Source organism: Cetorhinus maximus, chromosome 15 (assembly GCF_964194155.1).
Source record: "Cetorhinus maximus chromosome 15, sCetMax3.hap1.1, whole genome shotgun sequence".
Classification (NCBI taxonomy): Eukaryota; Metazoa; Chordata; class Chondrichthyes; order Lamniformes; family Cetorhinidae; genus Cetorhinus; species Cetorhinus maximus.
Window position 1 is genome coordinate 7,873,413 of NC_135893.1, and position 25,010 is coordinate 7,898,422.

General features: G+C 43.3%; 1 protein-coding gene across 2 annotated transcripts in view; it reads left to right on the forward strand.

Annotated features, from left to right (window-relative positions):
• eno1a (enolase 1a, (alpha)) overlaps window positions 1-9,982 on the forward strand; it is a 54,992-nt gene extending 45,010 nt beyond the window's left edge. For both annotated transcript variants that reach the window (XM_078557832.1, XM_078557831.1), the window contains exons 9-12: window positions 2,959-3,160; window positions 6,138-6,246; window positions 6,557-6,615; window positions 9,711-9,982. In XM_078557832.1, the coding sequence (XP_078413958.1) occupies window positions 2,959-3,160; window positions 6,138-6,246; window positions 6,557-6,615; window positions 9,711-9,780 (440 nt within the window). In that variant the 3' untranslated portion in view covers window positions 9,781-9,982. The remainder of the gene's footprint in view (window positions 1-2,958; window positions 3,161-6,137; window positions 6,247-6,556; window positions 6,616-9,710) is intronic.
• The last annotated feature ends 15,028 nt before the right edge of the window (window positions 9,983-25,010 follow it).

Consider the following 25,010-nt stretch of genomic DNA (forward strand, 5'->3'; position numbering starts at 1 on the left):
CCTCTCCCTCCCAGAAACATGATAGGGTCCCCCTTGTCCTCACTTATCACCCCACCAGCCTCCGCATTCAAAGGATCATCCTCCGCCATTTCCGCCAACTCCAGCATGATGCCACCACCAAACACATCTTCCCTTCACCCCCCCCGGCGGCATTCCGCAGGGATTGTTCCCTCCGGGACACCCTGGTCCACTCCTCCATCACCCCCTACACCTCAACCCCCCTCCCACGGCACCTTCCCATGCAACCGCAGAAGGTGCAACACCTGCCACTTTACTTCCCCTCTCCTCACTGTCAAAGGGCCCAAACACTCCTTTCAGGTGAAGCAGCATTTCACTTGCACTTCCCTCAATTTAGTCTACTGCATTGGCTGCTCCCAATGTGGTTTCCTCTACATTGGAGAGACCAAACGCAAACAGGGTGACCACTTTGCGGAACACCTTCGGTCTGTCCACAAGCATGAGTCAGACCTCCCAGTCGTTTGCCATTTCAACACTCCACCCTGCTCTCATGCCCACATGTCCGTCCTAGGCCTGCTGCATTGTTCCAGTGAAGCTCAACGCAAACTGGAGGAACAGCACCTCATCTTCCGCTTAGGCACTTTACAGCCTTCCGGACTGAATATTGAGTTCAACAATTTTGGATCATGAACTCTCTCCTCCATCCCCACCCCCTTTCCGATCCCCCTTTTTTCCAATAATTTATATAGATTTTTCTTTTCCCACCTATTTCCATTATTTTTAAATGTATTTCCATCCATTGTTTTATCTCTACCTTTTAGTCTATTTCGATCCCTTCCCCCCACCCCACCCCCACTAGGGCTATCTGTACCTTGCTCGTCCTGCTTTCTACCCTTAATTAGCACATTCCTTAGATAATATCACCACCTTCAACACCTCTTTGTCCTTTTGTCTATGACATCTTTTGGTTATCTCCACCTATCACTGGCCCTCTATCCAGCTCTACCTGTTCCCCCCCCCCCCCCCGCCCCCCCTTAAACCAGCTTATATTTCACCTCTTTTCTATTTTTCCTTAGTTCTGTTGAAGAGTCATACGGACTCGAAACGTTAACTGTGTTCCTCTCCGCAGATGCTGTCAGACCTGCTGAGTTTTTCCAGGTATTTTTGTTTTTGCTTGAGAAACATGTGTTGGAGTGGGTCCTCCAGAATCGTCAGGATGGTCACATGTCACCAGAAATGCAATATGTATGTACACACTTAATCAAACCCAAAGTGCAGCAAAGATTTCTGAGCAACAGTTAGTTGGTGTGTCCGCTTTATGGAACAAAAATTCCGGCAGAAGACCAAGATCACTCGGAGGCTACCAAAAGACCCCAATGCCAAAACCGTTCTGGTGAAAACAACAGGACAGGAGAAGCCAAGGTTCATGATGGTCCTAGTCTGCATGACCAATGGAACAATGTTAAAGTCTATGGCAATTCTCAATTGTAAAATCATGTCGAATCAAGTTCCCTGAAGGAGTTTTTTTTTGTTCATGTCCATGACAACGGTTGGATGGATGGAGATGGAATTGAAGCTATGCACCAATAATGTGTGAAATTGGCATCTCGGTGGCCTACATAAAGAATGCAGCTTATTATTGTGAGACATGTTCAGGTCCCATATAACCGGTGAGATCAAGTGGCGCCTGTGAAGAAATAGCACCCAATGTATAGTTATACCAGGAAGTTTAACATCCATAGTCCAGCCTTTGGCTTGTTGAGGGACACTTGCATTCTAAGATTATCATCGTGCCAAATGGAATAGGAGGATGGTTGACTGAGGAAAAAACTGTCATAAAGAGTGGAAATATGTGTGCTACCTTGCTTGATATTTTTGTGTGGTTTCGCCATCTATTCGTGGGATGCTATAAACACACAAACTGTCATTAGATCTTTCAAAAAATGCCGAATATCCAATTCAATGGATGGAGAGGAAGGTGATTTGTTGTGGAGGGATGGTTCTGAAACAGCCACCAAATCTGATCCAGAGTGTGACCCTACAATGGTGCTGTAGCCAAAGTGACTGAATGAATGAATTCAGTGAACCCTTTGCATCGGATGTCAAAGACAATTAATTTGATGGTTTATTCAAATATTTTGATTGTAGCTAAAGGTATCCTTGTGTAATTAATTCATCCAAAACTGATCAGGAGGAAGCAATGAATAGACTATCGGTACTTAAAGTTGACAAGGCACTGGGGCCGGATGAGATGCAATGAAGGACATTGAAGGAAGTGAGAGTAGAAATTGCTGGGGCACTGGCTATAATCTTTCAGTTTTCCCTAGACTCAGGGGTGGTTCCAGAGGACTGGCGAACTGCAAACATTACGCCCTTGTTCAAAAAAGGTTGTAAGGATAAGCCCAGCAATTACAGACCAGTCAGTTTAACTTCCATGATGGGCAAGATCCTAGAAACAATTATTCGGGATAGAATTAGTAGTCACATGGAAAAACATAGGTTGATAAGGAAGAGCCAGCATGGATCTCTAAAGGGGAAATAGTGTTTAACTAACTTGCTGGAGTTTTTTAAAGAGGTAACAAAAAAGGTCAAGGGTAATATTGTTGATGTGGTGCACATGGACCTTGAAAAGGCATTTGACACAATACCACATGACCAACTTGAGGAAAGTTATTGCTCATGGAATAAGAGGGACAGTAGCAACATGGATACAAAATTAGCTGAAAAATAGAAACAGAGAGTAATGGTCAATGGATATTTTTTGGGCTGGAGGAATGTTTGTAATGGAGTTCCCCGGGGGTCGGTATTGGGACCCTTGCTGTTCCTGATAATATATTAATGATCTAGACATTGGTGTGCAGGGGACAATTACTCCTACAAGGAGCTGGATTTGATGGGCCAAATGACCTTTTTCTTCTGGATATAATTGGTTCTTGGGCTTTTCTTGCAATAATATGTAAATATGTAAAGAGATTCAGAAAAATTAACTCTGTTTTCCAGTTGTCTCTATTGAGGATCCTTTTGACCAAGACGATTGGGCAGCCTGGACACAATATACAGATCAAGCAAAGATCCAAGTGGTTGGTGATGACTTGCTTGTGACAAACCCTACTCGCATTGCGAAAGCAATCGAGGAGAAAGCCTGTAACTGCCTGCTGCTCAAAGTGAACCAGATTGGCACCGTCACAGAATCCATTGAAGCGTAAGTTCTTTTGTGCGTGTTTTTATAAGACGCCACCTTAACGTAGCCAAAAAAAAACAGAAGTGTGTTTCAGAGGTGTCATCGGACAAAAACCATCCCGAGCCAGCGAAGATGATTTTGGGAAAGGTGACCAAAACTTTGCTCCGAGCTGGGATTTTAAGCAGGGCGTTGGCAAGCCATCGAGCTATACAGAGAGGATTCCAGAGTGTGGAACCTAAATGACTGAAGGCATGGCTACCAATAGTGGAATGCAGGATGGAGAGTGCATGGAGGCCAGGGTCTGATCAGTGGAGAATCCTGAACGAGTTTTAGGTTTTGGGGAGCTGATGAGGAGATGCAATGTCATGAGATTTCAACATGAAGAATTTTAAATTGGGAGTTATTGGGGGTCTAGGAGCCAGTATGGGACCCCCAAGGACAGGAGTCAAATGAGCAGGACAGGTGTATAGGAATAAGATATGGGTAGCCAAGTGTTTGATAAGCTAAAGTTCAAAGTGTGGAGAATGGGATGCTAATCAGGAGAGCATTGGAATAGTCAAATTTGGGGAACAATTGATATGAGATTTTGATTAGTTTTGTGAATTTAAACGATATTTTGGGTGTTACATCATTCATTACTGTTGACTAGTGCAGGACTACTGAACAGCATTGAACTTTTTGTTTAATCGGTTGCTGACTTTCCACTGTTGCAAAGTTTTGTAGAAGCCTGCCCTCACTTCATAAAATACTAATTGGGAGGGGTGTTTTTTGGATATGTTAAAGTCTTGGATCATCTTCTTTAGTTCTTTAGTCAGGTCTGACACACAGCACTATAACCTCTGGCACAGGTCAGGCCACCACAGGAAGTCCCAAGTTCAGCCCAATGGTACCAATCTGATCTACACCAGCTGTCCAGCCAACTGGCCATCCAAGGAGTCAGAGTCACTGTGGCAACATGCATGTTGTGGTCTGGAGCTATGGATAGTGATGGTAGAGGCTCCAATTATCTTTCCAGCACATGGCTGACCAGGAATCTCTTCCGCTCTTACCTCCTGCCATTGGTGTGTGTTTGAAGGATATTCCAGTTGATATTCACCCTATTTGGCCACATTATGAACACACCTGCCTTAGTCATCAAGTCCTGGAGTGTGACTCAAACGCAGAGGCAGTGATGCTACCCACAGCACCACAAGACCTCCAAGGTCTTGGATAGAAGCTATTATTAGAAAGGCTCTTGTAACAACAGGTATCCCATGAAATTTTAATGTGCCTGTTTTTCTTGCCATATGCTGCGTGCTTCTACAATTTTCTCTTTTATCTTATTTCCACTCATCTTTTTCTTCTCCCAGTTTAAACATGAGATTTGCAATGTGGCTTGAGTTCATAGGCCAACTTGACCTCTTAGATGTAAACTGTACAATAATTCAAGGTTATGAAGTTTGTCAAATCTGACAACCTAACTTTGAGCCCATATGATTGTGAAATCCAATAAGGAATGCATTTAACTGTAATTGTACAGATTGTACTTTCAGGGCAAATAGTTCCATCAACAGGAATTCGCTGTATTGGTAATCTGCCATCCTCATCTTGATTCAAAGTGGCTTGAAAAAACAATTGATGTTGGTGACCAGCTATTGACCAGGCTTGAGTTCGCCAGTGTTGATCTTTTTTACTGTATTGGAACATAAAATTCTAGTATCTGAGCCCCTTCTACAGTTAGTTCAAAGCAATCTAAATATTTGAACAAGAGCTCACTAACTTAGTTCCACTTCAGTTGCTTGCCATGTACAGTATCTCTGGGTACAATGCAATTTAAGTTATGCGCAGTCTGGTTCTGCTTACATATCTATTGCAGCCCAAGGCTAGAAATAAACTCCAGGCATGAGCCAGACATATCAGATGTTAAGAGCATTAAATAGACTGTCGGAACTCCTGTCTGCTCCATAACTGTTGAAATGAGTTCAGACAACACTATAGCAGTGGTAGATGCAGTTGGCATATGTTGGTCATATTAGCGTCGGCTTTCTAGCCTGTTCGTGTAGCTGTGTAAGCATTTACTGATGGCCAAGTGGTTAAAGGTGCCACCTGGTGGTAGTACTGATCCATGCAGAGCATTAGTGGTTGGTTTGTGCTGAATTAACTGAGCATTGGTAGGTGTGCCAAAGGAATGGTCTCGGTGCCTTTTAGGTGAATGAAGAAAAAAATAAATGAACTGGGATCCAACTCATAGCCAACTGCTGGTATCCTCAGCTGGAAAGTAAATGGAATCTCACTGCAACGTAAATCGATGCCCAGGAAGGGGAAGGAAAGAAAAAAGGCAGGGAATTAAATTTTTAAAAAATACTCCAAAGCATTTAGTTTGGGAAAGGATTTTACTCACTGGGTTCTCCAAGCTCTGCCAAGATGTTTTGTTTAAGGTCCGACCTTACAAGCAATGTGAGTGGATAGTCTGGAAAACAAAGGGTTTTTAAATACAGTTGTCAAAATGAGTGCAGGTGTAGACTAAAATCGAGATAGTGCCTTAGCTTTGTCCATGTGAATGGAAGCTATAAATCTTGTCTCACTGCTGAATTTAGGAAAAAAAATGTTCCCTGGATGTGGCCAGCAATGATAAGACCATGTTAGTTATTCACCAAGCATTGAATAAACCAGTGTGTGTGTGTGTGGTTGAGGCAGCTTGTGTAATGTAAGAGTGATGTGTCCACTTCCTTGAATGACGTGAGTGAATCATTTGGAATTTTATGGTGTTCTGATAGGTCAATGTATTTTGACCCTGGCATCTGCCCACCAAATTACCATTATTTAACTTAACTTAATTTTACGACTTGCCGTGGTGAGGTTTGAATTCGGGGTTGCTAAACCAAGAGGCAAGCTTGTCCCTTTTCACCCCCCTCAATTTCGGAACAGTAAAAGTTAGAATAAATGATTGACGTGAAATCCTTGCACATCAATATTTTTATTGGTTGCCACTAATTCTTTTAATATTTCCATCAATCAGATGCAAGCTGGCCCAGTCGAATGGATGGGGTGTGATGGTGAGCCATCGTTCTGGCGAGACTGAAGACACTTTCATTGCTGACCTGGTTGTTGGGCTTTGCACTGGACAGGTAAGCATGAGGGACCAGGAAGTCATTAACAGATCTTGTTGTGCGAAAGTCGGTAATAGCAGAGTCTAAAAGCAGTGCTGCCTTCCGGGAAAATCCTGGATGTGATGGATAAGAAATTTGTGATTTGACTTTTTTTTTTTGACAGTTATCAGTGCAGTTATCAATTAAATTTGTAGATGAATGGACAGAGGTGCTGAACTTTTTACAGTTAAAGATTGCTTTGGGTTTTTTTTCACTATTTGTACAACTGAAGGTGTAATGGAGTTCACAGAAATGGGACTGAAATATTGTGGATTTAATGTGTTCTCAGATCAAGACTGGGGCCCCTTGCAGATCAGAACGGCTGGCGAAGTATAACCAGTTAATGAGGTAAACAGTTTTTAACTTTACGTGTGTGACGACTCAAGATTTGTCCCATTAAAACCAGCCTGTAGATGAGTGAAAGCATTAATGTGCAAGATTTTACATTGCTAACTTTGAGGTTGTTTTTTCAAATGTTCTGGGCAGCAAATGGGTGACAGTACATTGGCCACCTTTTACACGCTTTTTTGATTACTATTTCTTTTCCCCCCACCCCATTCTCTGGAAAGGATAGTTAGGTGGGATGTAAAACAGACAGCTGACTTTTTCCCCATCTACTGAAAAGTTAAAATCCGGCCCCTTTTTTTAAAAATCAAAATAAACACTTCCTTTTCACACCATGTAAATGTCCTGAGTGTTGCACAATGAAACACATGAAGCACGGTGACTGTTCTTTATAGGAAAGTTCCATGGTCATCCTGTGCCAGTAATGTTCCCAAGACTGCAGCTATAATCCACGCACCATTGGGAAACCTGCGTTGAAGTTTTGACAGGGGTGGCTCGATGAGTTCCCCCTCTCCCCTTGCTGCAGCTCCAGGCTGTGGGAAGCAAGAATGGAAAAACACTGATAAAAGTGGGACTCTTTACTCAGGGCTACCACTATCTTTCTCTAGAGTGTTCTCTGTTTTGCTAGAGCCCAACCCTAAAGCTTTAAGAACTATAAATTCTAATTGGTGTTAAATTTATCCAGAATGATGATGGTTTGGATGAAAGTGTGTGGGTGGATGGTAATCTATGTCTCTATCATTGCTTTTATTTGGAGCTGAATTATAGAATGGTTACAACAGAGAAGGAGGCCATTCAGCCCATCATGTCTGTGTCGGCTCTCTGAAAGAATCAGAACACTAGAAAAACTTCATGGTCATCTTTGATAGCCAATTGAATGAGCCAATAGCTGCGATCTTGGCCTAACGTCTAATCTAAAGGAGACAATTGAGCACTCCAATTGGCCCTGATTTCACGTTCAAGTTGCAAAAATGCCTTTGTATACTAATGGTTCAATTGATAAATATTCTGTCCGAGACCAAGTTATGGACTATGAGGACCCAGCTTTGATCGCTGGTCTGTGAGTTAACATCTCAAATAGGTTAGCTGTAGGGGTTCAACAATTGCCCTCTGCTCACACGAGAGGCAGGGAAGATCAGCCAAGGTTCCCATCCTTCTCAGACAGTGACTTGTTCTGTAAATTCTCTCCTGGCCCCATCCTATCCTCTCTCCCTCACGTACATGTCTAGTTTGGACAAGATTAGGCCAGGTGATTACATTATAGGTTAACACATGAAAATGGGTGAGATACTAGAGAGTACCTGATCACCAGTGGGAACTGCACCCTAACATGTGTCTTATTTTGGATAGTGTTTAAAAAAAAATAATAATTAAGTGTCTTGATTGGCGAGGCTGAGGCTCTCTTTGGAGCAGAGAAGGCCAAGGGAAAATATTTGATAGATATTTAAAATCATTAAGGCCTTAGATTCTTTTTATGTACTCTATTTCCAATGGCTGATGACCAGATGAAAAAGATTTCTGGCGATCCAGAGGCAAAAGAACTAGAGGCAACACAGAGGAAAAAACCTGTTTACCCAAGGAATGGTTAGGATTTGGAATGTGCTGCCTGATAGTGTGTTGGAAACCGATTCACTAGTAGCTTTCACAAAGGGAATTGAATAAGCATGAAGGGGAAAAATGGCAGGGATATGAGCAAGAGTGGGATGAACAGGATTGCACTTCAAAGAGCCAGTTTAGACTTGATGGAGCAAATGGCCCCTTCTGTGCAGTCCTATTCTACAATTCGTGAATTTAAATTTTTTGTTTGACTTGCTAATCTGTATTGTGAATTGTACATTCTTGAGTTAATCTTTAACATGTATGGTACAAACGTTTCAGTGAGTGTCAATTGGAAAATGTATGATTAGAAATTAAGTTACCCTCAAACTATTACTTGTGGCTCCTTGCTGGATAGTTTAACAGCTGCCACTTGATCAAACAGGGCTTTTCCTGATATATATTAATGACCTAAATCTTGGTGTACAGAGCACAGTTTCAAAATTTGCAGATCATATGAAACCTGGAAGTGTTTTGTGAACTGAGGAGGATGGTGTACAACTTCAAAAGGACATTGACAAGTAGTGGAATGAGCAGACAAGTGGCAGATGAAGTTCAATGTGCAGTGATTCATTTTTGTAGGAATAACATGAGAGACAATATAAAATAAAGGACACAATTCTCAAGGGGGTGCAGGAACAGAGGGACCTGGGTGTCTATGTGCATAAGTCATTTATGGTGGCATGACAGGTTGAGAGAGCAATTAATAAAGCATACAGTACCCTAGGCTTTAATAATGGGTCATAGAGTACAAGAGCAAGGAGGCTATGTTGAACTTGTATAGGACACTTGTTCAGCCTCAGATGGAGTATTGTCTAGTTCTGGGTGCCACACTTTAAGGAGGATGTGGAGGCAATGGAGAGAGCGCAGAAAAGATTCATGTGAATGGTTCTAGGGATGAGGAACTTCAGTTATGAAGATAAATTGGGGAAGCGAAGACTGTTTTTCTCGGAGAAAAGAATATTGAGAGGAGATTTGATAGAGATATTTAAAGTCATGAGGGGCCTGGACAGAGTAGATGGGGAGAAACCGTTCCCACTTGTGAAAGGATCGAGAGCGAGGGAGCACAGGTTTTAAGTAATTGGTAAAAGAAGCAAAAGATGAGGAAAAGCTCTTTCACACAGCGAGTGGTTAGGGTCTGGAATGCACTGGCTGAGTGGGGTATAGGCAGGTTGAATTGAAGCATTCAGAAGGGAATTACTGTTGTCTGAAAAGGAAGAATGTGCAGAGTTACGGGGAGAAAGCGGGAGAATGGAACTAAATTGAATTGCTCGTTTGGAGAGCCAGTGTAGACGCAATGGGCCAAGTGGCCTCCTTCTACACTGTAACGATTTCTGTGATTTTGTGAATAAATGGGTCTTATTCAGGATCTCTTGCACAATCCTTTTGCCTTTAACTCTGAGGACGTTCCAATTGTACTACAGTATCATAACCAGAATAATGGTAGATGACGGTGCCTTTAGTTATCTGCCCACATTTCACTTTAAAACTTCTTTCAACAGAATTGAAGAGGAGCTCGGGCAGATGGCTTGTTTTGCTGGCAGAAATTTCCAGAACCCTCTTGCCAAATAAACCAGGCAACATGTTTTCTGTCAACAATCCAATGTTTAGAGCAGCTTTTACTTTGTTCCTTCTGTACCAGCAAAATTGCCATTTTGTTTTTGTACTGTCATTGTTGCAGAATGACTGTTCTAGTAGAGGGAAGGGAAATGTGTCAAGTTTTTTGATGTATTCCTTTCTCTAGAAAAAAAAATAAATGCAAGGCTTGAACCATCATGTGTATTTGCTGTGCTTTACCCAAAAAAATTCTGTGGATGTTAAGATCTAAGTGTCTCCTAAGCTGTGTTGAATTAATTGTTCCTGTTTTGTGATATTTTAATTGTTAGGTTATGAACCTCTATGAATGAGCTGTCAAAATACTTTGCTAATTAAACTTGAACTAATAATCTCAGTTTTAGATGGGCCAGTTGAGAAGAGGTAGGAAAGCGGTGTCTAAATAGAGCACAAAGATTGCCCATGACTTGAGTTGTGTCAGCTGGCCGCAAAGCAGACAGCAGTCTGGGTTCTACAATTGGATTTTGTCCCCTCTTACTATAGAATGACCTGCACTGAGAAGCCCCTGTGTGCAGGTTGTTGGGTTTAATCAGGGTCAGGTTTGGCTCTGATGCCTTCCATAATTGATTATCCTATCACTACAGACTGTCTGTCTAAATTTTGGGCAAGATATCAGTGGCCGGATTTCGGCCCCTTCCGAGTCTGGGATCTGAAGCGCGTGGAAGATAAAAACAGTCCTGCAGGCCAGCGTGCTGGTTTCCCAGCTCCATCCCACCTCCAGGCCATTTTTGTGGAGGCAGGTTCGGGGTGGTGGGTGGCAGGGCTACCCACCTGCACGTGTCGGCTGACCAGGCTCATTATTTATTAATTGTCCAGTTGGTCCCCAGGCGATGGGGTCCAATTTAGGTGCCTGGAGGCAGCCTCCTGGAGGGAGACCAGGGAACCAGCAACCCTGCCTTCAGGCCCAATTAAGAGGGCATCCCATGAAAATCTCAGAGTGACTGTTTCCCCTGGAGGGGTGGGGGGAGTGGGAGTGGAGGGTGGTGGAGTTTGGCACCTGGAAACAGTCCTGATCTCTCTTTTCTGACCCCAGAGTGGGAATGGAGCAGGGGGGTGGGGAGAAAACTCACTTGCTCTTCATTGCACCAATAAAATTGCCTGGCTCTACTGAAAAGCAATTATTGCTTCAGAAAGAATACGTGCATTTATTTGGCGTGTTTCACAGCATCAAGAAAACTCTTCAAAATGGTGCCAAGTGACCTCCTATGTCCACCTGAGCACCCGAGAGCAGACAGGGCCTCATTTTAAAGTCTTACTGAGAAATGGCGCCTCTGACAATGCAGCACCCTCAGTATTGCACTGGAGCATCGCCTAGATTTTGTGCTCTTCAGTGAACTCCAACATATCTTTCTGAGAGTCCTCCCAACTGAGCTACAGTTGTGAAGGAAATCCAAAGATTGACTGAAGGAAGCTAAGAACATAAACAATTGAATAAGGAAAAGCTATTTAGATTTATCAAATGCTGGAGGCTGGACACAATATATTCTAGAGTGTTGTCACAATTTAATCTTCCTCTCTGATGCCCAAAGATGATCAAAATATTTATCCATCCTCAAATCTGCACGATTCAACCGGGTCACCAGCCCTCCAGATGTTTCTTCCCATCCCCCATGACAATCGATGGAATGATTGACTATCTCTCCATCCGTGACTCTCAACACCAACCTCTAGCAGATAATTCTCCCTGAAGAAGAGCTAAAAAGTTGAGACTGCAAATTATTTTGTTGGGAACCTTATCAGTGCACAGATCTTCAGCTTTTGCAGATGTGGCCACGAGAAGGTGTGTACAAAATCATTTTGGTAATCTCCACAGCGGTGAAGAAATTAAAGGGAGACACAGCAATGCACGTTTTTGTGCTTGAGAGACTCTTGTACTAATGACACCATTTTTATTTGCTTGCATCAAATCAAACATAGGAAATGCTAAGCATGGTGATGTGATACATTTGGGTTTAGTGCTTATCGAATTCGGGGATCCTCTTGCATGTCATTTAAGATTTTCATTTGATAACTATTTATAGGACATGCGGTTTGCTTGGCTCTCCCATGAGCCTGAATACCAGCATGTTACTCTTTTTTAATTGCTATGCCTGTATCTGAACTCGCTCTACATCTTGTTTGTCTAGCACCCTGTGTTTGCTGACCTCCACTGGTTCCCTGTCTGACAGCGCCTCAATTTTTAAAACCCTCATTCTTGTATTCAAATCCCTCTATGGCCTCAACCCTCCTAATCTCTGTAGCCTCCTATGCTGCTTCAAACCATTGAAATCTCTGTATTCCTCCAATTCTGGCCGCTTCCATATCCCTGATTTTAATCGCTCTACCATTAGCAGTCGTGCCATCAGCTGCCTGGACCCTAAGCTCTGGAATTCCCTCTGTAAACCTCTCTACCAACCCCCTTTTAAGATATTCTTTTAAAACCTACCTGATTGACCAAGCTTTTGGTTATCCTGATTTCGCTTTTTATAGCTTGGTGTCAAAAATATTTTTATTAACATCAATCTTAAATACTTAGGAAGGTTCTCCTGTGTTCAATAACTATACAAATCTAAATTGTCGTCCATTGTGTGAAGTTGCTTTTAAAGTGACTTTTTGTTGGTCTGAATGCATTTAGCTTCATTATATTGACATCTTTAACCTTTATCTTGACTCTTTGGCCTTCATGGAAGTGAGCTGAATCCTAAAGAATTGAAATTTGTGATGGGTCTACCACTAAAATTTGACCACGAGAAATAACATTTCATTTATTTTCTGTGTATTATCCACCCTCTGGTTGTGCAAGTGATTTGTTGCGTCAAAAACAATCAAAACATTTCTCCAATTTGCCCAATCTGACATTTTCACTTCATCCAGAAATCTTTAACTGAAACCGTGATGCTTGTACAGGAGATGCTGCCACTGCTGCTCTTTGCAGTCGGTGGGAATTTACAGGGTGGTGTTCTGTAATTAGTCAATTTTTTTTTCCCCACTGGTTTGTCAATATTTCCTGCTCTGCTGTGGTTGTTGTCGTGTTGCAGATTATGAGCTGCCATGTTTGTGTTAGTGGGACATCTACCAACTCGAGCAAATACAAAGCCTTGGTAATAGGTTTTTGACATGGAAATTGGAAAAGAGATGTCAAAAAAGTGGAGGGAAAGAGATTGAAGACCATTTTATTCAAGAGGATGGGTTCAACCTGTCTCTAACTTTTTATTTTAGTGTCAGCTGTGGCTTGGCTGGTAGCACTCTCGCTTTGTGAGTCACAAGGTTCTGGGCTCAAGTCCCACTTGAGCACAAAAATATAAGTTGACATTCCAATGCGGTGCTGAGGGAGTACTGCACTGTCAGAAGTACTATCTTTCAGATGAGATGTTAAACTGAGGCTGCATCTGCCTGCTGGATGTAAAAGATCCCATGGCACTATTTTGAGAAGATTAGGGTGTTATCTCTGGCGTCCTGACCAATATTTACTCAATCAATATCACAAATGGCCAGATAACCTGTACTGTTTGTGGGAACTTGCTGAGTTCAAATTGGCTCTCTCATCCTACATACATCCTGACTACATTTCAAAAGTACTTCTCAAAGCACTTCAAAGCCAATGATGTCCAGTGGGCATGAAGAATGCAATACGAACCAAGCTTTACTTTTCTATTTCTTAAGATTTCATCTTTACTAAAATGCAATGGGCAGCAACTACATAAAAAAAGCACATCAAGCTACTAAGCTACGCAAAAGCAAAATACTATGGATGCTGGAAATCTTAAATTATGGCTGGAAATATTCACGTCTGGCATCATCTGTGGAGAGATGAAACATTAATCTTCTTTCTCTCTCCACAGATGCTGCCGAACCTGTTGAGTATTTCCAACACTTTGTTTTTATTATTAAGATATATGATTGGCAAGAGCCCTGATTTGAGTTGCATATCCCACCGGTCTCAGCATACATTTTCTCCCAGATGTTAATGTGAACTGAGAATATAAAACTGTATCCATAATGTTTGCACTGATTATTTCTACTTTGATTAACAACCTAAGGAAAATTTAACATTTTTTTTCTCTGTCTGTTGGTGAAATGCTGACCCAAAATTTAATACCGTTCTAAAGGAACATGAGAAATCTGAGCAGGAGCAGACCAAATGGATAGGAAGGGGTTCGTGATCACTTTTTTTATGTCCATGCCTGGGTAAGGAGACCACTTGTCTTAGAGAGAATGCAACAAAGGTCCAATAGTTTGATAGCCCCTCAAGCCTTCTCTATTATTTGATAAGATCACAGCTGATCTTCAACCTCAAATCCATTTTTGTGCCCTATCCCCATATCCCTTAATTCCTTTTAGTGCCAAATTCTATTGATCTCAATCTTGAATATACTTGCTGATGGTGGAATGCTCAGTCATTTGTGGTAGAAAATTCCAAAAATTCATAACCCTCCAAGTGAAGAGATTTCTCCTCATCTCAGCCTTAAATGGCCAGTCCATTATCCCTACGACTATGCCACTGAGTTCTGTGCCCTCCAGTCAGGGGAAACTACAACTCCACATCTAGCCTTCTAAAAATTTTATATATTTCAATGATATCATACATCTCATTCTTGTAAGCTCCAAAAAATATTACATAGAATTATGTAGCCTTATATAGGATATAAGGCACAAAAGCTCATCTGGCACAAGCAGTTGGTGCCAGTGTTTATGCTCCACTCTCCTCCTCCCATCTTTCCTAACCTTACTCATCATAACCCTCCATCCTCTCCTCCCCTTAAATGCATCTATGCTACTCGCTTCACCCACTCCAAGGTAGCAAGTTCCACATTCCCACCACTCTTGGGGAATTCAGGAGAAACGTCTTTACCCAGTTGGATTTCTTGGTGACTATATTACATTGATGTCCTGTCGTTATGCTCTTCGGCCCAAGAAGAAACATTCCCTCTGTATCCGCTTGATCAAAACCTTTCATAATTTTAAAGACCCCTATCAGGTCACCCCTCCCCTCAGCCTTTTTTTTCCAAGAGAGAAGAGACCCAGCCTGTCGATCTGTTCCTAATATACCTTCTATACTAGTATACCTTCACACTCCTGGTATCATCCTTGTGCATCTTCTCTGCACCATCTCCAGTGCCTCTGTATCTTTTTATAGTATGGCTACCAGAACTGCACGCAGTACCCAGGTTCAATACAGGTTTAGCATTGAAAAGTAGGGAAGTTATGCTATCCCTCTAGAAATTAAGTCTATGCTTGGCTTGCTTTTTTAATGGCCTTGTAACCTGTGGTGCAATTTTGAGTGATTGGTGTATCTGTAACCAGATATCCCCTTGTTCCTCGAGCCCACCCAGACTTGCACCTCCCTTTTCTTCCTACCAAAATGTACTACTACACATTTATCTGTGTTGAACTTAATTTTCTGTATAGGTCCAATCTACTCAATTTCTCCTCCTAGGACAGTCCTTTCAACCCTGGAATCAAACTATTGGACCTTTCTTGCATGCCCTCTAAGACAAGTTATGTCCTTCCCTGGGTAAGGAGGCCAAAGAGTGGTCATGAACCCCTTCCTATCCTCAGTGATCTGAAGTCATCCAATGTCAGCAAATGCACTTGATATTTGCAAATGTTAGTAAATGTGTAGATGCAGGTGTTGAAATATGCACTTTATTATTCATTTATTCCAAGTTTGAAGGCACCTGGTGATGAGTTCCCTCCAGTGGCTATCAGCAATACTGCAATATTTGAAAATAGTAAAGTGACGACTAATGATACATAATTATTGGGTTCAATGGTTCATTTTAATCCAAAACTACCATGAACACAATTAGAAAAAGACAAATTATATATTATCTGATTACACTTAACAACATAGGTGAATCAAATGGCATACAATTGGAAGAGTACCAGAGGTATTGTAAGAAATATTTTGCCACTGAGTAGAAGTGGACAACCATTTCAGCCTTTTTATGCAATTGCTTTGTATGAACAATGATGTTCTCACTGTCTCGGGTAAGTATAAGTTGGAGTTCAATTAACTGATTCCCAGAAGAATAAATTTATGTGGAAACTTGGACTGCTGAGTTTGTGGAAACTCTCATTTTTTAAAAAATTTTTCAGCCTGGCAGATGAATATAGTACTGAATTTTAACAACCCATTATCAGTCACAAAGTTGTCACTGGTGTAATCTGCAAAGGGTGAGCAAAAATAAACTCAATTCACTTTGTTTGTGAAGGGAGCATGTAAATCTCGCCACCGATCTAGATGAGCTTGTAAGGAGGCCATTTCATCTCTCATGACTATGCCAGTTCTCTGAGAAAATGCTACCAGTTAGTCCCAATCTCCTGCTCTTTCCCTATAGCCCTGCAAACGTTTTCCCTTTCAAGTAGAGATCCAGTTCCCTCGTTAAAATTATTGTTGAGTTTGCTTCTTCCACAACCTGAGTGATTTGAGTCAACAATTCGTAAACCGAATGATTAACCGTTTCTGGTAAGTTTACACCACAGGTTATCCTTCCCTGAGGATAGTGGTTCTCGATACTACTGTGGTCTTCTATAAATTGCCTAAAATACCGTTCAGCATGCATGTAAAGTGGATAATCTACCGTTGGCATTGCAGCTATTCTCCAATCCTGTTTCCCAAACACATTCAACACACACTGGCAAGCACTTTCTGATGGGCATCACTGGGTAACTATTGGGTTAATTGCTCCTGCTCTCATTCAAGGGCATTGAACCCCATTTTAATGTCTGGCATGCATCCCAGTCCCAGCTAATTTCAACTTGCCACGGGCCAAATTAATCCACATTAGTCAGTCCCACATCAGTTGCACCTCTTGTCTATTTTCCACTCCCTTGTTCCACCATTTTTAATTGCTTGGATGTTATTCTTTGGAATTCCCTCCTGAAACAATTTGCTTCTCCTCCCTTCTACAATACTTCTTAAAATGCACTTCTCTGATCAAGATTTTGGATATGCTTCTTAATACTTGGCCTGTTTGGCTGAGAGTCCATTTTCTTTAACCTTCCTTGAGAGGTTTCCCTATTTTAAAGATATTCTATAACAGCAATTTGAATTTACATAGGGCCTTCAATGTAATCACTGTAGCAACTTTGATGCAGGCCACATAAGCTGATCTTCAGGCAAGTGTCCAAAACCTTGGTCAAAGAGGGTCATCTTGAGGAAGTAGAGAGATGGGTTTAGGGAGGAAATTCCAGAACTCAGGACAGCTGTGGGCTGGCCACCTAGGATGGAGTAATTAAAGTTGAGGCCAAAATCAGGTGAGTGCACATATCGCGGAGGGTTGTGGGGCTGCAGGAGACCATGGAGATAGGGTGGAGTGAGACCAGAAAGAGACCTGAAAACAAGGATGAAAATTTTAAAAGTAAGAGTTGTTGCTTAACCAAGTCAATGTAGGTCAGCAATTAAAAATGCGAGTTGCTTGTGGTACATTCATCAAAATGGAGCTAATTTGATATTCTGATTTCTGAGCCAAGCAGGAGTTTGGCAAAGGAAATGAGGCCGAGTTCTGCTGTTTGACTCTTCTAGGCAATAGCTTTAAATTGAATGACCCACGAATGGGTCTGTCTCAAAACATGTCAAAGTGCAGAATAACCTACTGAGCCTGTGTGGAGCTCCAAGTAACTTGTTTTGTTAACTTCTCACAGTGGAGTAATAAATCTTTGACTGATGTTTCCTGTGTTTACTAAAATGAAGGTCGGGTTTAAATCTTCAACATCTCTAGAAAATACTTTTAAACAAGAAGTTTCTGTTTGCCGATACAGAATGTTAGATTCCACCCCTTCCCAAACAACCTAATTAGCCCTGTAATACTAATCGTGGTGACTAACTGACTGACTGGCTTAGTCTGTTAGGATTTTACAATAAAGATCGTTTTGAACTGGGTCTGCTCTGATGTCTTCTCTTATTTTTAAACTTGCTCCTTTCCTCTTCCAGTTCTCCCCATGCTGGCGAGACAACAGCCATAGACTATGTTTTCCAATCTCTGCTGGATGGTGTAAAAGAGTGGCTCACACTAAAGGCAAGGCTGTGTATGGAGAGCTGGAGCTCTTTGCATGTCACAGCACAGTACAGTAGATTATACAGCCTGCTCAACTAGGTGTCTTTGTGAGCCACATACGATGTGTGAGTGATGGCTCTGGGCCACTAATAAAAGTTTAAATCGTTCCAGGCCTTAAGGCAACCATGAAGGGCTCACAGTGACCTGGGATTTTTTTTTTTAAAATCTGTGGTCTTCGTAATTGCCAGATTTAGTTATTTCTGCCTGTCAAGCAAGTTTACGCCTATCAATTCATGACTTCCATACTGTGGGTCAAGACCTGCGCACCAGCCAAAATGAATTTAAATGGTCCTGCTGAGCTCAGGTTTCCCTCCTGTGTGAGTCACGCACCCACCCCCCCCGACCCCCGCCTCCCCCACCCTTACCCCTTTGGCAAAAATGGGGGCAGGACTTTGAGATCCGTGTCCTACCTGCCATTTTTTGAGGTCTGCGGAGTCTTCCAACTCCATGAAAATCCGGTCCGGGGTCAGATAACCTAAACCTTGGTCAAAGATGTAGATTTTTAAGGAGGTAAAGAGGTGTAGGAAGGGAATTCCAGGCAGGTTCAATCGAGGTATTCAAAAGAGAATTGAATTGCTACCTGAAGAGACACACGTGCAAGGTTATGGGGATAAGGCAGGGGAGTAGCACTCGGTGGAACATTCTTTCAGAGAGCCAGTACAGATTGATGGGCTGAATGGACTCCTCCTGCACTGTAAAGATACTGTGATACAGAGCTCAGGGGCTATAGGCAACTGAAAGCAGGGCCATCAATAGTAGGACAATTAAAATCAAGGATGTTCAAGAGGCCAGAATTAGAGGCGTATAGTTATCTTGGAAGGTTGTGGAGTTGGAGGTTACAGAGATGGGGGGATATGAGGCCAGGGGTTTTTCAGGAAACCCATCCATGGGCAGGATGAGGTTTCCTGAAGCTTTTATAAAATCAATAAATTAATTTTCCCACCTTCACAGGCAGGCCCCAACTCATGTGACGTTGACATATGAGGGGACATGTTTAAATCAATTTCTACATTTATTAAAATGTTTCATTCTCTATTCAATCTCCCTGAGGCAGCTCCGTGCCTCAGGGGGGTCACTCTGCTCTTTCACGCGCGAAAGAGCACAGACCCCGACTCTCTCTCCTCCCTCCACCTGCACAGGTAGCGCTGAGTGCTACCGGCTGCACGTTATGCTGGGCGGGCCTTAATTGGCCAGCCCGCATAAAATGGCGGCACGCAGCCGATTACGGGTAGCGATCGACTCCGCGCCCGCCCATGCCTGCTCCCTCCCATCCCGCCCGCCTGCCATAAGTCAAATCCTGGCCCTAAAATCTTTCACTGGCAAATAGTACAGACGGTATTCCTACCCATCTGGTTCACTAATGTCCTTCAGGGAAGGAAATCTGTTGTCCTTACCTGGGTCTGGCCTACATGTGACTCCAGACCCACAGCGATGTAGCTGACTCTTAAATGCTCTCTGGACAAGGGTAATTAACGACTGACAATAAATGCTGGGCCTAGCCAGTGATGCCCACATCCCATGAATGAATATAAAAAAAAATGCCTCTCCCTCAATCTGTTTACATAAGGAATCAATGCTACTTCTTGTTCAACATGCTAGCTGAGTATGTTCATAGGCAAACTTTTGGTGTATATTTACAATATGAAACTGTTGATTAAATTTTTAAAAACTTTATAAAAGCATGGTAATTTTAATTTTTGTCTGACATATAAATTATGGGTAGATCTCATTACGTGCAGGATGGGAGGCTACAAAATCAGAATTACACACAATCCTTCCATTGGCTGTCCCCACCCCTCCTGTGTGCAAGGTGTAATGTACATTTCTAGGGAGATACAAAGGTGTACTCCAAATTTGTACACATTAACAGTTTTTATTCTTTCATGGTATGGGGGGCTTCACTGGCAAGGCCAGCATTTGTTACCCCCACCCCCCCAAACCTCTTGAACTGAGTGGGTTGCTAAGCTGTTTCAGAGAACAGTCAAGAGTCAAGTGTAGGCCAGACCAGGGATGGTATATTTCCTTCCCTGAAGGGGCATTAGTGAACCAGATTGAGTTTTTATAACCATCAATGATAGTTTCATGGTCACTATTACTGACACTAGCTTTTAATTCCAGATTTTATTAATTGAATTTAAATTCTGCCAGCTGCCGAGATGGGATTTGAACCCAGATTCCCCAGAGCATTAGCCTGGGCCTCTAGATTACCGGCCCAGTAACATTATCACCACGCCACTGTCTCTTTCTCTCCTCTGGTTAATTTTTACAACACTTTTACTTCAAGACTGATTGGGTTTATCTGTATTCCACAGATAAACCAGACTATCACTTTCCCAAAGGTTGTTTGACTTTTCCCCTTTATGCAAATTGGCTGCCACATTTCCTGCATTGCAATCGAGAAAAGAGCTTTATTGACTATTAAGTGCTTTGGGATGAGGTGTAAGGTGCTATATAAATGTAAATCTGCATTCTTTTGCAGGTGCTCCTATCCTCCGTGTAGGTAGTCTCAGACAGCCAACCTTCCTCCTATAGTGAAACACTCTCCCCACCCACCTACAATTCGAAAAGGCGCCCCTTACCTCTCATCACACCTCTTAGTCCACTTGCCTCGAGAGGGATTGTCTCTTTTTGCCGCTTGCCTCCCTGTCAGCCCTAGATTCTCCTCTTAACTGGTGTCATTGCTTGAAGGTGAATCCACGCTCTATGCTGCACGTGGGCCTTTCTGACCTGCAAAGAACCTATCGTGAGATCAGCCATTCCCATTTGCAAAGTTTACTGCCAGAGCAACACATCGACATTGGGTATGAGTTGTATCTAAGATTGGGAGGGGGTAATGTGGGGACAAGGCGCGAGAAGAACACGGGGGAGCAAGAGTGCCGGTGATTTCTTGGCCAAAAGCCTTGTAGTAGCAAATTGCCACTGCACTGGGGGCTTGTAGCTGCTCAGTTGCCATCCCGAGTGACTGGAGAAAAGGCACACAGTTGCATGCGATCTGTGTGTTTTGCCTGTGCGCTGGTACACACTCTTCAACATGATACAAGGCAGTATCACTTCGAGGAGAGGGAGCAATGTCATAAACCACGGGAGTGACGCTCGAGAAGCTTATCAGTATCAACCTGACTGATGTGTGACGACCTTGAAACATGTGTTCACAATATATAAAAAAGTTAGCATTTGCTCTGCTCTCTGTTTCTGTTTATTTTTCCCACGGGGGGGTGGGGGAGTGGGAGGGAGGCGGGGTTTAAGGATGGCAGTGATGGAAACTCAGCACCAACATGAGTGCATTGTGTGATTAAGCGAGACATAAGATGGGGATTTGTTTACGAGCTGATAGACTGAGCAATGTCATAGTTCTCCATCTCATATCAGCAAAAAATAAATCACTGTGAGGCTTAGCGGCACTTGGAGAGACCCTGCTGTTTAGGGTTTCCATACCTACCACTACCCTTCGGCTCAAAAGCCCAAGTTACTTATCTTCTAGTTCAGTATATTTATCGTTTGCTGCATTTGAACACTTTCTGAAATGCTTTTTTCCCTTTTCAATTTCTTTTTCCCTTTTTGTGTAAAAAAAATATATCTGTCAATAAATACTCTGCATATACTTTGTGATTAAGCCATCAGGTATACAGAACATAAACATGGATGAATGTTGCATTTTTAAACGCTCGCTGTGGACTCTGGCAGATTCTGTTTTGTGAAATGTTGCTGGTTACTATGATATGCTGCAGGGGAAAGTGTTATTACTTTAGCACTGCCTAAAAAAATGACTCTTCCAATGTGAAATTCAGTGATATTTATGAGTAAATACCCAAGACTGCCAATCCCATGTAAGTTGGTAAGTGATTCACAATACTGTTTACCCTGAGGTTTTTCTCACCACATGTCTCACTTGATGTTGCACAAAAAGACATCTACAGACCGTTAAAGACACAGGAAGAAAAACATGAAGGCTGGCTCTGTACGCACAGCCACAACCCCTGCCCCCACTGCACCCCTCCCCTCCCCACCCCCCAACTCCCATCACTTATGTGTGTAAGCTGTAACGTAAACAAATTCATTAAGGCAAGGAATTGCTTGCTTTATTAACATGTTCCCTTCACACTCAAATGACACAAGGCTGACAGCTGCTTGTGACATGTCACTTGCCAGTGATGACAGATTGAGTGCATAAAAAATGAACTGCGGGTTTGACAAAAGGATCAAGTGGAATGCAATACAAAATAATCACTAATTGCAAGCTCTCAGACAAATGTAGCCAATTATAAATCAATATTCCACACTTATTCTTTTAATTTCATCTGTAATAAACTCTGGTTACTAAACATAGGAATAGGAGGAGGCCATTTAGCCCGTTGAGTCTGATCCACCAACCCAGGGGATTGTGGCTGATCTATGACTTAACTCCAAATAACCTGTTCTATGTTTTTGGTTATCAGGTTCACCTTGTCTACCGAACGTGAACTGCACCCTTGATATTAACACATTAGTTGGTGCTTGAAACGATACAGGCAGAGAGACCGATTGACTGAACAAACACTAGTGGTTTATTGGAACTAAGAGCAGAGCACCGACACCATGTGTGCTTCTTCAATCACCTCCAGCTCTCGACTTCCAGTTACCCAAATAACCCACGCTGTGTAGCGATTGGTCCATACAGTCACGTGGTCAATTAACTACATTCTCTTAAAGGTCCAAGCACTCCTCTGCTTTACCACAACCTGCCTTTGCCCAGTATCCCTAAACACCTTAGGTTAACAAAAGTATATCATTCTCAATCTTAAAATTAACAATTGATCTAGCATCAATTGCCATTTGCGGAAGAGAGTTCCAAACTCCCACCACCCTTTGTGTGTGTAGAAATGTTTCCTAATTTCAATCCTAAAAGGTCTGGCTCTAATTTTTAGACTACCTGCCTAATTGTTCCAGATTTGCACTAAGTGCAGTGGCGGGCAGGTAAAATGCCATGGCACAATGGTGGGTTTTCACACTGTATCGTCCCAAACCCGCCACATTACTTATGCATTCCCCGGAAGCACGCCATTTCCATGGCAGGCGGGTTCTCATTCGCCCGCCACGCCATCACCTCATCGATTCATCACGCCAGGCACCATATTTAAAGTACAGCGGGGTTAATACTTCCAGCCCAGGACTGCAGCAAAGAAGACGTGGCCCCAAAAGGCAAGAAGACTGCAGCCTCTAGCACATTTTGGATGCCGTGGAGGCCTGCTGTGATGTCCTGTACCCCCGCTCTGGCTGCAGGAGGGACAGCCACATTACCACTCCGGCTTGGTAGGTAATGGCAGTGGTGATCAGTGCCAATGCTGCACAGAAGAGGTTGGCCATCCAATGCAGATAGAGGATGAATGATCTCATCCATGCAGCCAGGGTAAGGCAACCATCTCATCACTCTAAACTCTCACACACAAGCCCATCGCACATTTACTGGCATCTCACCCACTGCCAGCTCGAGGGACACCACCACCCGTTCTCACACACATACCCTCACATGTCCATCTGGCCTTATCTCCTCTGGAGACTGCCTCCTCAGCCCTCACCATCTTGAAGCCACTTGTACAGATTAACATGTGCTCCCCACACACACCCTGGGATACCCTCCTTCCCCAGTATAGCTCTCACCCTGCAGCCTCTTCCCTTGCCTGAGGCAACTTCTCCCCCTTCCCCAAGCAAACCCTGGCCCTGCAGCCATTGAAAAGCCACCCACATACGGCTGATCTGGTAGGTAGAGACCTGCCCGTGAGCCCTCCTAAAAGTGATGTGGTTCTGTCTCTGAAGCCTGGCGCTGATGACTGAGTGCTGCCCGAAGCAAGGTAGGTAAACAAACCTTGAAGTCCTGAGCAAAGTGAAGCTTGCCAAGTTCATGCCTTATACATGTTGTTGTGAAACACGTCAGTGTGTTTTCCCGCCGACTTGGGCAGACAATCCAGAGGTGGGAGATGAGCCCGGTGGGCTGGCCTTATTATAAAAACGCCCTGATGGATTACAATAAGATTCTCAACGTCCGACAGCGGGGAAGTTAGCCCGCCATCGGTGGAAGGATCGGACAATCGCAGACTGGTTTCACAGCTTCGTGGAAACGATTTTTGGCCTTCTCTCCATATTGTCTACTCACACCACCGAACACACCTGACACCAGCGGGCATGGAAAATCCCGGCCTGTGCCCCCAGTCATAGGGTAGGATTTTGTCTTTAGGGCTGGATCCCTGACATTAGGGTCAAATGGGGACCACAAACCCACACTGTTGGAGAAACAGTCACTTAATAGTAATTTTCCCAGAATTGCCCAATCAGTGGCCAGAGGACAGATTCACCGTCCTGGGCTCTTGAAGAAGCGATTTGCAGTTTGGGTAGAGAGGGAGAAGGCACCTCCATTTTGAGGTAGAGAGGCAGAGGGAGAGGGTGCCTCCATTTTGAGGTGGAGAGGGAGAGTGCACCTTCATTTTGAGGTAGTGAGGGAGAGTGCACCTTCATTTTGAGGTAGTGAGGGAGAGGGTACCTCCATTTTGAGGTGGAGAGGGAGAGGGCACCTTCATCTTGAGGTAGAGAGGGAAAGGGATATCACAGAATCACAGAATATTAACGGCACAGAAGGAGGCCATTGGTCCCATCATGTCTGCACCGGCTCTCCAAAAATGAGCATTATGACCTAGTGCCGTTGCCCTGCCTTTTCCCCGTACCCCCTGCACTTTGTTTCTATTCAAATAATCATCTAATGCCCTCTTGAATGCGCCCTCTCTGAACATTTCAAAAGTGACATATTTAAAAATGGTCTCAGCAGCCAGGCAACCATTGTGGATGGGGAGTCCCTTCACAAGCTGGCATACAGCTGCGGCCAGGCGTGGCGAGGTGGTTGAGGGGGGTAGATGGGGTGTGGTGGTGAAGGGCCTCGGAGACTGCCAGGAAACTTCCAGTTGGCCTCCGGCAACCAGCCTTAATAGGCTATTGACCCCACTTAGCTGACTACACACCGCTCGCAGGCAGGAAGCATTTCGACTGTCAATCCCGCCTTCGGGAAATAACCCGGGGGTGGAGAGCTGGGCAGTGGTGTGAGTTTTTGTGCCCGCCCACCCCCTTACTCACCCCTGTACAGGAGAGAAAATCCTGCCCTTAAACTCTACAACCAAGCAGAAA